This window comes from Cherax quadricarinatus, chromosome 98 (assembly GCF_038502225.1).
Source record: "Cherax quadricarinatus isolate ZL_2023a chromosome 98, ASM3850222v1, whole genome shotgun sequence".
Lineage (NCBI taxonomy): Eukaryota > Metazoa > Arthropoda > Malacostraca > Decapoda > Parastacidae > Cherax > Cherax quadricarinatus.
The window spans coordinates 7,173,417-7,191,085 of record NC_091389.1 but is presented as its reverse complement, the minus strand read 5'-3'; the positions used below and the strand labels follow the sequence as shown (position 1 = coordinate 7,191,085).

At 45.8% G+C, this 17,669-nt stretch overlaps 1 protein-coding gene across 9 annotated transcripts in view; it reads right to left on the bottom strand.

Moving 5' to 3' along the window:
• The window catches only part of LOC128702545 (microtubule-associated protein futsch), a 170,259-nt gene that overhangs the window by 104,264 nt on the left and 48,326 nt on the right, over positions 1-17,669 (bottom strand). For all 9 annotated transcript variants that reach the window (XM_070105282.1, XM_070105281.1, XM_070105278.1 and 6 more), the window contains one exon: positions 11,762-11,826. In XM_070105282.1, the coding sequence (XP_069961383.1) occupies positions 11,762-11,826 (65 nt within the window). The remainder of the gene's footprint in view (positions 1-11,761; positions 11,827-17,669) is intronic.

The following is a 17,669-nucleotide window of genomic DNA, read 5'->3' as shown; positions in this document are numbered from 1 at the left end:
ATCCACGCACATTTAAGCAACCCAGTTTTATAAAGTTTTTCTTCTTCTCTTTTTTAGTAAATGTATACAGGAGAAGGGGTTACTAGCCCATTGCTCCCGGCATTTTAGTCGCCTCATACGACACGCATGGCTTACGGAGGAAAGATTCTTTTCCGCTTCCCCATGGACAATAGAAGAAATAAAAAGGACAAGAGCTATTTAGAAAAAGGGAGAAAAACCTAGATGTATGTATATATATATATGCATGTGCGTGTCTGTGAAGTGTGACCAAAGTGTAAGTAGGAGTAGCAAGATATCCCTGTTATCTAGCGTGTTTATGAGACAGAAAAAGAAACCAGCAATCCTACCATCATGCAAAACAGTTACAGGTTTTTGTTTCACAGTCATCTGGCAGGACGGTAGTACTTCCCTGGGTGGTTGCTGTCTACCAACCTACTACCTATATTTTAAGGACAGTAATGTGTGTACTTTTTTTTTTTTTTTTTTTATTCACCGGTATTCTCCCGGCCCGGGTCTTTTCCAAGTAGTGGTGACCCGGCCTTGGCTCCATATCTGGGGAGTGTCTCGAGACTTAAGACTCCCATGGGAGGAGGTACAGTACCTCCTCATCTTTGGGACCAAGTGTCCCCAGGCCTAGCCACATTCCCCGCCCTCACGGGGCTCGTAGGAAGAAGCTAGGCCTCTGGTCTGCCATCTACCCCACCTCAAAGGGGCTCGTGGGGATAGCAGTCTTATGAGCTGCAGACGGTAGCAAGCTCTCAACGTGTGTACTGTATATGCATTTTTTAAGGCCTAGTTTCATGGCTCACTTAATACATGATGGTGTAAACACGTCATCAGGCTTTTGTATGCATTAGAAAGTGAAAAAAACAAAAAAACAGCTACATTTCACTATACAGCAGTAGCCTGGTACCTAACCTGCTGTATAAGCAGGGTCCTCCTGTACAGCAGTAGCCTGGTACCTAACCTGCTGTATAAGCAGGGTCCTCCTGTACAGCAGTAGCCTGGAACCTAACCTGCTGTATAAGCAGGGTCCTCCAGTACAGCAGTAGCCTGGTACCTAACCTGCTGTATAAGCAGGGTCCTCCTGTACAGCAGTAGCCTGGAACCTAACCTGCTGTATAAGCAGGGTCCTCCAGTACAGCAGTAGCCTGGTACCTAACCTGCTGTATAAGCAGGGTCCTCCTGTACAGCAGTAGCCTGGTACCTAACCTGCTGTATAAGCAGGGTCCTCCTGTACAGCAGTAGCCTGGTACCTAACCTGCTGTATAAGAAGGGTCCTCCTGTACAGCAGTAGCCTGGTACCTAACCTGCTGTATAAGCAGGGTCCTCCTGTACAGCAGTAGCCTGGTACCTAACCTGCTGTATAAGCAGGGTCCTCCTGTACAGCAGTAGCCTGGTACCTAACCTGCTGTATAAGCAGGGTCCTCCTGTACAGCAGTAGCCTGGTACCTAACCTGCTGTATAAGCAGGGTCCTCCTGTACAGCAGTACCCTGGTACCTAACCTGCTGTATAAGCAGGGTCCTCCTGTACCTGCTGTATAAGCAGGGTCCTCCTGTACAGCAGTAGCCTGGTACCTAACCTGCTGTATAAGCAGGGTCCTCCTGTACAGCAGTAGCCTGGTACCTAACCTGCTGTATAAGCAGGGTCCTCCTGTACAGCAGTAGCCTGGTACCTAACCTGCTGTATAAGCAGGGTCCTCCTGTACAGCAGTAGCCTGGTACCTAACCTGCTATATAAGCAGGGTCCTCCTGTACAGCAGTAGCCTGGTACCTAACCTGCTGTATAAGCAGGGTCCTCCTGTACAGCAGTAGCCTGGTACCTAACCAGCTGTATAAGCAGGGTCCTCCTGTACAGCAGTAGCCTGGTACCTAACCTGCTGTATAAGCAGGATCCTCCTGTACATCAGTAGCCTGGTACCTAACCTGCTGTATAAGCAGGGTCCTCTTGTACAGAAGTAGCCTGGTACCTAACCTGCTGTATAAGCAGGGTCCTCCTGTAGCAGCCTCCTGTACAGCAGTAGCCTGGTACCTAACCTGCTGTATAAGCTGGGTCCTCCTGTACAGCAGTAGCCTGGTACCTAACCTGCTGTATAAGCAGGGTCCTCCTGTACAGCAGTAGCCTGGTACCTAACCTGTATAAGCAGAGTCCTCCTGTACAGCAGTAGCCTGGTACATAACCTGCTGTATAAGCAGGGTCCTCCTGTACAGCAGTAGCCTGGTACCTAACCAGCAGTATAAGCAGGGTCCTCCTGTACAGCAGTAGCCTGGTACCTAACCTTCTGTGTAAGCAGGGTCCTACTGTACAGCAGAAGCTGTGATCCTAACCTGCTGTATAAGCAGGATCATCCTGTACAGCAGTAGCCTGCAACCTAACCTGCTGTATAAGCGGGGTCCTCCTGTACAGCAGTAGCCTGATACCTAACCTGCTGTATAAGCAGGGTCCTCCTGTACAGTAGTAGCCTGGATCCTAACCTGCTGTATAAGCAGGGTCCTACTGTACAGCAGTAGCCTGCAACCTAACCTGCTGTATAAGCAGAGTCCTCATGTACAGCAGTAGCCTGCAACCTAACCTGCTGTATAAGCAGGGTCCTCCTGTACAGCAGTAGCCTGGATCCTAACCTGCTGTATAAGCAGGGTCCTCCTGTACAGCAGTAGCCTGGTACCTAACCTGCTGTATAAGCAGGGTCCTCCTGTAGAGCAGTAGTCTGGTACCTAACCTGCTGTATAAGCAGGGTCCTCCTGTACAGCAGTAGCCTGGTACCTAACCTGCTGTATAAGCAGGGTCCTCCTGTACAGCAGTAGCCTGGTACCTAACCTGCTGTATAAGCAGAGTCCTGTACGGCAGAAGCATGGTACCTAACCTGCTGTATAAGCAGGGTCCTCCTCTACAGCAGTCCCCTGGTACCCAACCTGCTGTATAAGCAGACTTCTCCTGTACAGCAGAAGCCTGGATCCTAACCTGCTGTATAAACAGGGTCCTCCTGTACAGAAGTAGCCTGGTACTTAACCTGCTGTATAAGCAGGGTACTCCTGTACAGCAGTAGCCTGGTACCTAACCAGCTGTATAAGCAGGGTCCTCCTGTACAGTAGTAGTCTGGTACCTAACCTGCTGTATAAGCAGGGTACTCCTGTACAGCAGTAGCCTAGTACCTAACCAGCTGTATAAGTAGGGTCCTCCTGTACAGCAGTAGCCTGGTACCTAACCTGCTGTATAAGCAGGGTCCTCCTGTACAGCATTAGCCTGGTACCTAACCAGCTGTATAAGCAGGGTCCTCCTGTACAGCAGTAGCCTGGATCCTAACCTACTGTATAAGCAGGGTCCTCCTGTACAGCAGTAACCTGGAACCTGACCTGCTGTATAAGCAGGGTCCTCCTGTACAGCAGTAGCCTGGTGCCTAACCTGCTGTAAAAGCAGGGTCCTCCTGTACAGCAGTAACCTGGAACCTGACCTGCTGTATAAGCAGGGTCCTCCTGTACAGCAGTAACCTTTTACCTAACCTGCTGTAAAAGCAGGGTCCTCCTGTACAGCAGTAACCTGGAACCTAACGAGCTGTATAAGCAGGGTCCTCCTGTACAGCTGTAGCCTGGTACCTAACCTGCTGTATAAGCAGGGTCCTCCTGTACAGCAGTAACCTGGAACCTAACCAGCTGTATAAGCAGGGTCCTCCTGTACAGCAGTAGCCTGGAACTTAACCTGCTATATAAGCAGGGTCCTCCTGTACAGCAGTAGCCTGGAACCTAACCTGCTGTATAAGCAGGGTCCTCCTGTACAGCAGTAGCCTGGTACCTAACCTGCTGTATAAGCTGGGTCCTCCTGTACAGCAGTAGAGTGGATCCTAACCTGCTGTATAAGCAGGGTCCTCCTGTACAGCAGTAGCCTGGTACCTAACCTGCTGTATAAGCAGGGTCATCCTGTACAGCAGTAACCTGGAACCTAACCAGCTGTATAAGCAGGGTCCTCCTGTACAGCAGTAGCCTGGAACCTAACCTGCTGAATAAGCAGGGTCCTCCTGTACAGGAGTAGCCTGGTACCTAACCTGCTGAATGAGCAGAGTCTTCCTGTACAGCAGTAGCCTAGTACCTAACCTGCTGTATAAGCAGGGTCCTCCTGTACAGCAATAGCCTGGTACCTAACCTGCAGTATAAGCAGGGTTCTATTGTACACCAGTAGCCTGGATCCTAACCTGCTGTATAAGCAGGGTCCTCCTGTACAGCAGTAACCTGGAACCTAACCTGCTGTATAAGCAGGGTCCTCCTGTACATCAGTAACCTGGTACCTAACCTACTGTATAAGCAGGGTCCTCCTGTACAGCAGTAAACTGGAACCTAACCTGCTGTATAAGCAGGGTAATCCTGTACAGCAGTAACCTGGTACCTAACCTGTATAAGCAGGGTCCTCCTGTACAGTAGTAACCTGGAACCTATCCTGCTGTATAAGCAGGGTCCTCCTGTACAGCAGTAATCTGGAACCTGACCTGCTGTATAAGCAGGGTCCTCCTGTACAGCAATAGCCTGGTGCCTAACCTGCTGTATAAGCAGGGTCTTCCTGTACAACGGTAGCGTGGTACCTAACCTGTATAAGCAGGGTCCTCCTGTACAGCAGTAACCTGGAACCTACCCTGCTGTATAAGCAGGGTCCTCCTGTACAGCAGTAATCTGGAACCTGACCTGCTGTATAAGCAGGGTCCTCCTGTACAGCAGTAGCCTGGTGCCTAACGTATTGTATTAGCAGGGCCCCCCTGTACAGCAGTAACCTGGTACCTAACCTGCTGTATAAGCAGGGTCCTCCTGTACAACAGTAACCTGGAACCTAACCAGCTGTATAAGCAGGGTCCTCCTGTACAGCAGTAGCCAGGAACCTAACCTGCTGTATAAGCAGGGTCCTCCTGTACAGCAGTAGCCTGGAACCTAACCTGCTGTATAAGCAGGGTCCTCCTGTACAGCAGTAACCTGGTACCTAACCTGCTGTATAAGCAGGGTCCTCCTGTACAGCAGTAGCCTGGTACCTAACCTGTATAAGCAAAGTCCTCCTGTACAGCAGTAGCCTGGTACCTAACCTGCTGTATAAGCAGGGTCCTCCTGTACAGCAGTAGCCTGGTACCTAACCAGCTGTATAAGCAGGGTCCTCCTGTACAGCAGTAGCCTGGTACCTAACCTTCTGTGTAAGCAGGGTCCTACTGTACAGCAGAAGCTGGGATCCTAACCTGCTGTATAAGCAGGGTCATCCTGTACAGCAGTAGCCTGCAACCTAACCTGCTGTATAAGCGGGGTCCTCCTGTACAGCAGTAGCCTGGATCCTAACCTGCTGTATAAGCAGGGTCCTACTGTACAGCAGTAGCCTGCAACCTAACCTGCTGTATAAGCAGTGTCCTCATGTACAGCAGTAGCCTGCAACCTAACGTGCTGTATAAGCAGAGTTCTCCTGTACGGCAGTAGCCTGGATCCTAACCTGCTGTATAAGCAGGGTCCTCCTGTACAGCAGTAGCCTGGTACCTAACGTGCTGTATAAGCAGGGTCCTCCTGTACAGTAGTAGTCTGGAACCTAACCTGCTGTATAAGCAGGGTACTCCTGTACAGCAGTAGCCTAGTACCTAACCAGCTGTATAAGCAGGGTCCTCCTGTACAGAAGTAGCCTGGTACCTAACCAGCTGTATAAGCAGGGTCCTCCTGTACAGTAGTAGTCTGGTACCTAACCTGCTGTATAAGCACGGTCCTCCTGTACAGCAGTAGCCTGGTACCTAACCTGCTGTATACGCAGAGTCGTCCTGTACAGCAGTAGCCTGGAACCTAACCTGCTGTACAAGCAGGGTCATCCTGTACAGCAGTAGCCTGGAACCTAACCAGCTGTATAAGCAGGGTCCTCCTGTACAGCAGTAGCCTGCAACCTAACCTGCTGTACAAGCAGGGTCCTCCTGTACAGCAGTAGCCTGGTACATAACCTGCTGTATAAGCAGGGTCCTCCTGTACAGCAGAAGCCTGGTACCTAACCTGCTGTATAAGCAGGGTCCTCCTGTACAGCAGAAGCCTGGTACCTAACCTGCTATATAAGCAGGGTCCTGTACAACAGTAACCTGGAACCTAACCTGCTGTATAAGCAGAGTCCTCCTGTACAGGAGTAACCTGGTACCTAACCTGCTGTATACGCAGGGTCCTCCTGTACAGCAGTAGCCTGGAACCTAACCTGCTGTATAAGCAGGGTCCTCCTGTACAGCAGTAACCTGGAACCTAACCTGCTGCATAAGCAGAGTCCTCCTGTACAGCAGTAACCTGGTACCTAACCTGCTATATAAGCAGGGTCCTCCTGTACAGCAGTAACCTGGAACCTAACCTGCTTTATAAGCAGAGTCCTCCTGTACAGCAGTAACCTGGAACCTAACCTGCTGTATAAGCAGGGTCCTCCTGTACAGCAGTAGCCTGGTACCTAACCTGCTGTATAAGCAGGGTCCTCCTGTACAGCAGTAGCCTGGTACCTAACCTGCTGTACAAGCAGGGTCCTCCTGTACAGCAGTAGCCTGGTACCTAACCTGCTGTATAAGCAGGGTCCTCCTGTACAGCAGTAGCCTGGTACCTAACCTACTGTATAAGCAGAGTCCTACTGTACAGCAGTAACCTGGAATCTAACCTGCTGTATAAGCAGGGTCCTCCTGTACAGCAGTAGCCTGGTACCTAACCTGCTGTATAAGCAGGGTCCTCCTGTACAGCAGTAGCCTGATACCAAACCTGCTGAATAAGCAGGGTACTCTTGTACAGCAGTAGCCTGGTACGTAACCTGCTGTATAAGCAGGGTCCTCCTGTACAGCAGTAGCCTGGTACCTAACCTCCTGTATAAGCAGAGTCCTCCTGTACAGCAGTAGCCTGGTACCTAACCTGCTGTATAAGCAGGGTCCTCATGTACAGCAGTAGCCTGAATCCTAACCTGCTGTATAAGCAGGGTCCTCCTGTACAGCAGCAGCCTGGATCCTAACCTGCTGTATAAGCAGGGTCCTCCTGTACAGCAGTAGCCTGGTACCTAACCTGCTGTATAAGCAGGGTCCTCCTGTACAGCAGTAGCCTGGTAACTAACCTGCTGTATAAGCAGGGTCCTCCTGTACAGCAGTAGCCTGGTATCTAACCTGCTGTATAAGCAGGGTCCTCCTGTACAGCAGTAGCCTAGTACCTAACCTGCTGTATAAGCAGGGTACTCCTGTACAGCAGTAGCCTGGTACCTAACCTGCTGTATAAGCAGACTCCTCCTGTACAGCAGTAGCCTGGTACCTAACCTGCTGTATAAGCAGGGTCCTGTACAGCAGTAGCCTGAATCTTAACCTGCTGTATAAGCAGGGTCCTCCTGTACAGCAGTTGCCTGAATCCTAACCTTCTGTATAAGCAGGGTCCACCAGTGCAGCAGTAGCCTGAATCCTAACCTGCTGTATAAGCAGGGTCCTCCTGTACAGCAGTAGCCTGTAACCCAACCTGCTGTATAAGCAGGGTCCTCCTGTACAGAAGTAGCCTGGTACCTAACCTGCTGTATAAGCATGGTACTCCTGTACAGCAGTAGCCTGGTACCTAACCAGCTGTATAAGCAGGGTCCTACTGTACAGTAGTAGTCTGGTACCTAACCTGCTGTATAAGCAGGGTACTCCTGTACAGCAGTAGCCTGGTACCTAACCAGCTGCCTAAGTAGGGTCCTCCTGTACAGCAGTAGCCTGGATCCTAACCTGCTGTATAAGCAGGGTCCTCCTGTGCAGAAGTAGCCTGGTACCTAACCTGCTGTATAAGCAGGGTCCTCCTGTACAGAAGTAGCCTGGTACCTAACCTGCTGTATAAGCAGGGTCCTCCTGTACAGCAGTAGCCTGGTACCTAACCTTCTATATAAGCAGAGTCCTCCTGTACAGCAGTAGCCTGGTACCTAACCTGCTGTATAAGCAGGGTCCTCCTGTACAGCAGTAGCCTGGTACCTAACCAGCTGTATAAGCAGGGTCCTCCTGCACAGCAGTAGCCTGGTACATAACCTTCTGTATAAGCAGAGTCCTCCTGTACAGCAGTAGTCTGGTACCTAACCTGCTGTATAAGCAGGGTCCTCCTGTACAGCAGTAGCCTGGTACCTAACCAGCTGTATGAGCAGGGTCCTCCTGTACAGCAGTAGCCTGGTACCTAACCTTCTGTATAAGCAGAGTCCTCCTGTACAGCAGTAGCCTGGTACTTAACCTGCTGTATAAGCTGGGTCCTCCTGTACAGCAGTAGCCTGGTACCTAACCAGCTGTATAAGCAGGGTCCTCCTGTACAGCAGCAGCCTGGTACTTAACCTTCTGTATAAGCAGGGTCCTACTGTACAGCAGAAGCCGGGATCCTAACCTGCTGTATAAGCAGGGTCATCCTGTACAGCAGTAGCCTGCAACCTAACCTGCTGTATAAGCAGGGTCCTCCTGTACAGCAGTAGCCTGATACCTAACCTGCTGTATAAGCATGGTCCTCCTGTACAGTAGTAGCCTGGATCCTAACCTGCTGTATAAGCAGGGTCCTATTGTACAGCAGTAGCCTGGTACCTAACCTGCTGTATAAGCAGGGTCCTCCTGTACAGCAGTAGCCTGGTACCTAACCTTCTATATAAGCAGAGTCCTCCTGTACAGCAGTAACCTGGTACCTAACCTGCTGTATAAGCAGGGTCCTCCTGTACAGCAGTAACCTGGATCCTAACCTGTTGTATAAGCAGGGTCCTCCTGTACAGCAGTAACCTGGATCCTAACCTGTTGTATAAGCAGGGTCCTCCTGTACAGCAGTAATCTGGTACCTAACCTGCTGTATAAGCAGGGTCCTCCTGTACAGCAGTAACCTGGATCCTAACCTGCTGTATAAGCAGGGTCCTCCTGTACAGCAGTAGCCTGGTACCTAACCTGCTGTATAAGCAGGGTCCTCCTGTACAGCAGTAACCTGGAACCTAACCTGCTGTATAAGCAGGGTCCTCCTGTACAGCAGTAGCCTGGTACCTAACCTGCTGTATAAGCAGGGTCCTCCTGTACAGCAGTAGCCTGGTACCTAACCTGCTGTATAAGCAGGGTCCTCCTGTACAGCAGTAGCCTGGTACCTAACCTGCTGTATAAGCAGGGTCCTCCTGTACAGCAGTAGCCTGGAAGCTAACCTGCTGTATAAGCAGGGTCCTCCTTTACAGCAGTAGCCTGGAACCTAACCTGCTGTATAAGCAGGGTCCTCCTGTACAGCAGTAGCCTGGTACCTAACCTGCTGTATAAGCAGGGTCCTCCTGTACAGCAGTAGCCTGGAACCTAACCTGCTGTATAAGAAGGGTCCTCCTGTACAGCAGTAGCCTGGAACCTAACCTGCTGTATAAGCAGGGTCCTCCTGTACAGTAGTAGCCTGGAACCTAACCTGCTGTATAAGCAGGGTCCTCCTGTACAGCAGTAGCCTGGATCCTAACCTGCTGTATAAGCAGGGTCCTCCTGTACAGCAGTAACCTGGATCCTAACCTGCTGTATAAGCAGGGTCCTCCTGTACAGCAGTAGCCTGGTACCTAACCTGCTGTATAAGCAGGGTCCTCCTGTACAGCAGTAACCTGGAACCTAACCTGCTGTATAAGCAGGGTCCTCCTGTACAGCAGTAGCCTGGATCCTAACCTGCTGTATAAGCAGGGTCCTCCTGTACAGCAGTAACCTGGATCCTAACCTGCTGTATAAGCAGGGTCCTCCTGTACAGCAGTAGCCTGGTACCTAACCTGCTGTATAAGCAGGGTCCTCCTGTACAGCAGTAGCCTGGAACCTAACCTGCTGTATAAGCAGGGTCCTCCTGTACAGCAGTAGCCTGGATCCTAACGTGCTGTATAAGCAGGGTCCTCCTGTACAGCAGTAACCTGGATCCTAACCTGCTGTATAAGCAGGGTCCTCCTGTACAGCAGTAGCCTGGTACCTAACCTGCTGTATAAGCAGGGTCCTCCTGTACAGCAGTAGCCTGGAACCTAACCTGCTGTATAAGCAGGGTCCTCCTGTACAGCAGTAGCCTGGATCCTAACCTGCTGTATAAGCAGGGTCCTCCTGTACAGCAGTAGCCTGGTACCTAACCTGCTGTATAAGCAGGGTCCTCCTGTACAGCAGTAGCCTGGATCCTAACCTGCTGTATAAGCAGGGTCCTCCTGTACAGCAGTAGCCTGGAACCTAACCTGCTGTATAAGCAGGGTCCTCCTGTACAACAGTAGCCTGGATCCTAACCTGCTGTATAAGCAGGGTCCTCCTGTACAGCAGTAGCCTGGTACCTAACCTGCTGTATAAGCAGGGTCCTCCTGTACAGCAGTAGTCTGGATCCTAACCTGCTGTATAAGCAGGGTCCTCCTGTACAGCAGTAGCCTGGAACCTAACCTGCTGTATAAGCAGGGTCCTCCTGTACAGCAGTAGCCTGGATCCTAACCTGCTGTATAAGCAGGGTCCTCCTGTACAGCAGTAGCCTGGTACCTAACCTGCTGTATAAGCAGGGTCCTCCTGTACAGCAGTAACCTGGATCCTAACCTGCTGTATAAGCAGGGTCCTCCTGTATATGGGCCAGGAAGCATGAATCGACCCGTGCAACCACAACACAAACACATCCACATATACATGAGCTTCCAGCTTATAAAAGAGTTGTTTCCAGGGTTTGAAATAAACATAAAACATAATAGGCCTACACAAGAAAACCTCATAGGTCTACACAACACAATAAGCCTAACTCAATACAACACAATAAGGCTACACAATACAATATGCTTACACAACACAATAAGCCTACACAACACAATATGCTTACACAATACAATAAGCCTACACAACACAATATGCTTACACAATACAATAAGCTTACACAACACAATATGCTTACACAACACAATATGCTTACACAATACAATAAGCCTACACAATACAATATGCTTACACAACACAATATGCTTACACAATACAATAAGCCTACATAATACAATAAGCCTACACAATACAATAAGCCTACACAATACAATAAGCCTACACAATACAATAAGCCTACACAATACAATATGCTTACACAACACAATAAGCCTACACAACACAATAAGCCTACACAATACAATAAGCCTACACAATACAATAAGCCTACACAATACAATAAGCCTACACAACACAATAAGCCTACACAATACAATAAGCCTACACAACACAATAAGCCTACACAATACAATAAGCCTACACAATGCAATGAGCCTACACAACACAATATGCTTACACAACACAATAAGCCTACACAACACAATAAGCCTACACAATACAATGAGCCTACAAAATACAATAAGCCTACACAACACAATAAGCCTACACAATACAATAAGCCTACACAATACAATAAGCCTACACAACACAATAAGCCTACACAATACAATAAGCCTACACAACACAATAAGCCTACACAATACAATAAGCCTACACAATACAATAAGCCTACACAACACAATAAGCCTACACAATACAATAAGCCTACACAACACAATAAGCCTACATAATACAATAAGCCTAGACAACACAATAAGCCTACACAATACAATAGGCCTACACAACACAATAAGCCTACACAATACAATAAGCCTACACAACACAATAAGCCTACATAATACAATAAGCCTACACAACACAATATGCTTACACAACACAATAAGCCTACACAATACAATAAGCCTACAAAACACAATATGCTTACACAAACACAATATGCTTACACAACACAATAAGCCTACATAATACAATAAGCCTACACAACACAACAAAATACTTACAGCCTTCTCGTGTTGAGGAAGAGCCGCCCACAGTTTGTTCAGTTTCTTATTAACTGTGACGAGGTCTGAAACATACACAGAAAAAAAATATGGAGTAGAATATATGAAATTTATCGGCAAATTTCAACATGGAACAAAAATATACTTCTGATGATGTTTTATCATATCAATATTTTCCATAATAGTGGATGAGAATAACCATTCTTCCCGTACTTTCTTTGAGTCATATAAAGCTAATTTCCAATAAGCATGAACGTAATCCTGCATACCGTAATACCTGGAGGTATGCCTGGAGGTTGTTCTGGGGGTCAATGCCCCCTCGGTCAAGCTCGCTTCTAAAGCTTCTCTATCTGGCGGGATTTCTCGTAAATATGATTGAAAAACTGCATCCAAAATTTAATAGCACAGAATGTGCTATTCTCCATGGGGAAGTGGATCAGAATTCTTCCTCCGTAAGCCATGCGTGTTGTAAGAGGCGAATAAAATGCCAGGAGCAAGGGGCTAGTAACCCCTTCTCCTGTATATATTACTAAATGTAAAAGGAGAAACTTTCGTTTTTCCTTTTGGGCCACCCCGCCTCGGTGGGATACGGCCGATGTGTTGAAAGAAAGAAAGAATGTGCTATTCAACTTTCAATGCACCTTTCATCACATTTACTAAAAATGCACTAGAGCTAAGTCTCAGTTAGTGAATAGAGCAAATTTAGTGCAAAATTAGTTAAAGCTAGTTTTCCCCCAAAACTTTTTAAATCGTGCATAAAAATTACATAATGCCGAGGCATGATAGTGGCTCTCTTTGCACTACAAATCATTGTAAACCCTCACTGTAAACTACCTATGTAAATATACTTCGTAAAATAAGCCAACCACATTGTAAACTTGCCAGGAAATAAAGGAATTTGAATTTGAATAATTCAAATAATACAACCACTTCTGAGGATTCACTATAGGTACTAATCGAGACCTGGCTGTATAGAGAACTTTACGAGAGAGATTTCTGAACCTATCTGTAATCAATAAAGTAGAGTGGACCCCCGGATAACGATCGGCTCCCAACTCGACCAATTATGTAAGTTTATTTTTGTAAGTGCTTTTGTAGGTGTATTTTTAGGGGTCTGAAATGGACTAATCTAATTCACAATACAGTGGACCCCCGGTTAACGATATTTTTTCACTCCAGAAGTATGTTCAGGTGCCAGTACTGACCGAATTTGTTCCCATAAGAAATATTGTGAAGTAGATTAGTCCATTTCAGACCCCCAAACATACACGTACAAACGCACTTACATAAATATACTTACATAATTGGTCGCATTCGGAGGTAATCGTTATGCGGGGGTCCACTGTATTTCTTATGGGAACAAATTCGGTCTATAACGGCACCCAAACAGACTTCTGGATTGAAATAATATCGTTATGCGGGGGTCCACTGTATTTTTTTTATTAACCCCTTCAGGGTCCAAGGCCCAAATCTGAAGTGGTGCCCCAGTGTCCAAGAATTTTCAAAAAAAAAATTGGTCATTTTTTCTTATGAAATGGTAGAGAATCTTTTTGTGAAGGTAATAAAACAAAAAGTATGAAATTTGATGGAAAATTGACGAAATTATGCTCTCGCGAATTTTGATGTGTCAGCGATATTTACGAATCTGCAATTTTGCCAACTTTGACTCCCATTTTAGGCCAATTACATTATTCCAGTCAACCAAATTCTTAGCTATTTCACTAGTATTCTATTCTATCGATTGAGCACAAGAAATTGCCAAATCAACTGTTTCAACTACAAATTAAAGTGATCGGAAATTGTTAATTTGGCCAATTTAACACAAAGTTCAAAATATTCCAATTTCAAAATAGGGTCCAGAATAAACAATGTAGGTATTCCTGGAACTAAACTAACATTTCCTCTGTTCATTAGTTACGTTTTGAGGCTTTACAAATAAATTCCATTTTGATTTTTTTATTCACATAATGAATTTTTATTCACACCAAAAAATAGAAGATTTACTGTTATGCAATACTGTAATAATTGTATAAATATCATCACCATATTTGTGAATGTATATTACACCCACCAGCTGGCGTGTATTAGACGTGTGAGGTCGTTTGTTTACTCTTGAATATCGGCAAAAATTTAACATTTCTGCTACTTTGAGCTCAGTTTCAAGCCATTTCCAGTGCTAAAACCAATCAAAATCATCTCTATTTCTGTAATATGTCTTCCATTCTATCAAATGAGACCAAGAAATTGCAAACAGAACTATAAAAGACATACGAAAAAGCACTGCAAAGTTGCTGTTTTAATCGAAAAATCATGATTTCAGTTTTTTCTCTCATTATACACAGCATGCTGCAGGATCTGTTTTATGTGGTGCACACATACCACATAGATGTATTCTCTCATATCTAGGCCCAAATGTACCACTCACAGTTTATCAGAGTGAGCTGAGCTCATGACGTAGATCTACGGTTTGGACCCTGAACGTAAAGCCGTAGAGCTACGGGATGGACCCTCAAAGGGTTAACACACTGGCCATTTCCCACTAATGCAGAGTGACCCAAAAAAGAAGACACACTCTCATCATCATTCACTCCATCGCTGTCTTTACAGAGGTGTGCTTACACTACAGTTATAAAACTGCAACATTAACACCCCTCCTTCAGAGTGTAGGTGCTGTATTTCCCACCTCCAGGACTTAAGTAATCACAGGAAAATACATTACATAGTTTATACAACAGTACTTTTATTATAACCTTATTACTGATGCTAATACTCATGCACCACATAGTGTTTCAGTCAACGATGGACGGCATATACAAAGGTCGCCCCATAAGATTATTACGGAGGTGAAAAATTCACGGACCCCCAACACTGAAAGGTTTTTCTCCCTTTATTTCTACAAGTACATGTACAAGGTATACAGACCATAGCTGACATCAATGACATGCATGTACAGTGAAACCTTGGTTTTCGTTTGCCCAGGTTTTCATCGAATTTGGTTTTCGACGGCTTTTTTCGTCAAAATACTATCCCAGTTTTCGTATGTCGCTTTGGTTTTCATTTGTAACATGTCCACATGCCCACGCCCACACAAAGCATCCCATGTACGCATTCTGAGTCAGTCTGGCTTTGCTTCTTGTCGTGTGAACATTACCCTGGGCATTAACCCTTTGAGGGTTTTGGTCGTACTAGTACGTCTTACGAGTAGGGGTTTTTGACGTACTAGTACTCATAAATTCTAGCGGTCTCAAATCTAGTGGGAGAAAGCTGGTAGGCCTACATATGAAAGAATGGGTCTATGTGGTCAGTGTGCACAGTCTAAAAAAAATCCTGCAGCACACAGTGCATAATGAGAAAAAAAAAACTTTGACCATTTTTTTTTAATAAATCAGCGACTTTGCAGTGTATTTTCGTATGGTATTTATTGTTGTATTCTAGTTTTCTTGGTCTCATTTTATAGAATGGAAGACATATTACAGAAATTGAGATGATTTTGACTGGTTTTACAATGAAAGGTGCCTTGAAATTGAGCTCAAAGTAGCAGAAATGTTCGATTTTTACCAAACTTCAAAAGTAAACAAATCGTGCCAAGCGTGCAATACACGTCAACTGGTGAGTCTAATATTCTTTCACAAGTGCACCAATAATATTTATACCATTTTTTACACTAATGCAGTAGTCTGCATAACAGTAAATCTTATATTTTTTTGTGAGAATAAAAATTCAAAGTGGAAAGCCAAAGAATATAAGAGGGGCCTTGAGACGTGACTAATGGCTAGAGGAAATGTCATTTTAGTGCCAGGAATGTCTTTCTTGTTTATTCTGGACCCTATTCGGAAATTGGCATCTTTTGAAATTGATGAAATAAATGGGTGGTTTCTTGCACCCATTCGATAGACAAAACGGAGTTCTAGCGAAATATTCATGTTTTTTGTCGACTAGTACAGTGAAATTGGCCGAAAATGGGGCTCAAAGTGGGCAAAATCGCCAATGCGTAAACATCGCCGAGACCGCTAACTTTGCGAGAGCATAATTCCGTAAGTTTTCTATCAAATTTCAAACTTTTGGTGTCTTTATGATCGGGAAAAGATTCTCTATCATTTCATAAGAGAAAATAATTTTTTTTTTTTTTAAATTTGGCCGACCCTGAGAACGAGTTTCGGAGAGGGCCTGTCGACCCTCAAAGGGTTAATACGAAACATTTTGTACTAATCAATTGTTTTTTGTGCTTGTTTATTGAGTGCCACTGCTAAATATGCCACCATGGGACCAAAGAAAGTTCCGAGTGCCAGCCCTTTGATAAAGAAGGTGATAAACATGATAGAATTCAAGAAAGAATTCGTAGAATGAGTTGCAAAGTTTTGTGGAGAAATATCACTACAAAGGTAGAGGGTGGTAGTGATGGTGGTAGTAATTATGGTAGAGGGTGGTAGTGATGGTGGTAGAGGGTGGTAGCGATGGTGGTAGAGGGTGGTAGCGATGGTGGTAGAGGGTGGTAGCGATGGTGGTAGAGGGTGGTAGCGATGGTGGTAGAGGGTGGTAGTGATGGCAAACAATTGAAGATGTGGAGAAGTTGTTGTTGGTGTGGATCAATGAAAAACATTTAGCGGGAGATAGTGTTGTGGAGGCGATAATTTGCAAAAAGGCCAGGCAGCTGCATGCGGAACTCACATAATTTCCAAATATTATAAGATTATTTCAAAAATAAAACGGTCTCAATCTCATTATGCAAAATGTGCCAAAATATAATACTGTAAGTTACTAATCAAATACTTGTTAATTCAATTACTGCTAAACCACTAACTGCCCCTGTTGAAATATAAAAAGACAATGTAAAGTAAAAGGACACAAGTGCAACTAATGTGACATTTTACTGTGGCAACGTTTCGCTCTCCAGGAGCTATGTCAAGCTGTTACGGCTTGACATAGCTGTAATAGCTTGGCAAAGCTGTTATGGCCTGACAAAGTTGTAATAGCTTGGCAAAGCTGTTACGGCTTGACAAAGCTGTAATAGCTTGGCAAAGCTGTTACGGCTTGACAAAGCTGTAATAGCTTGGCAAAGCTGTTACGGCTTGACAAAGCTGTAATAGCTTGGCAAAGCTGTTACGGCTTGACAAAGCTGTAATAGCTTGGCAAAGCTGTTACGGCTTGACAAAGCTGTAATAGCTTGGCAAAGCTGTTACGGCTTGACAAAGCTGTAATAGCTTGGCAAAGCTGTTACGGCTTGACAAAGCTGTAATAGCTTGGCAAAGCTGTTACGGCTTGACAAAGCTGTAATAGCTTGGCAAAGCCGTTACGGCTTGACAAAGCTGTAATAGCTTGGCAAAGCTGTTACGGCTGTTACAGCATTTTAGTCGCCTCTTACAACACGCACGGCTTACAGAGGTAGAATTCTGTTCCGCTTCCCCATGGAGATAAGAGGAAATAAACAAGAACAAGAACTAGTAAGAAAATAGAAGAAAACCCAGAGGGGTGTGTATATATATGCTTGTACATGTATGTGTAGTGTGACCTAAGTGTAAGTAGAAGTTGCAGACGTACCTGTAATCTTGCATGTTTATGAGACAGAAAAAAGACACCAGCAATCCTACCATCATGTAAAACAATTGCAGATTTCTGTTTTACACTCACTTGGCAGGATGATAGCACCTCCCTGGGCAGATGCTGTCTACCAACCTACTACCACAGAAAGGTAGTACCTCCCTGGGTAGTTGCTGTCTGCCTGTCTGCCAACCTACTACCACAGGACCATAGTACCTCCCTGGGCAGTTGCTGTCTACCAACCTACTACCACAGAAAGGTAGTACCTCCCTGGGTAGTTGCTGTCTGCCTGTCTGCCAACCTACTACCACAGGACCATAGTACCTCCCTGGGCAGTTGCTGTCTACCAACCTACTACCACAGGACTGTA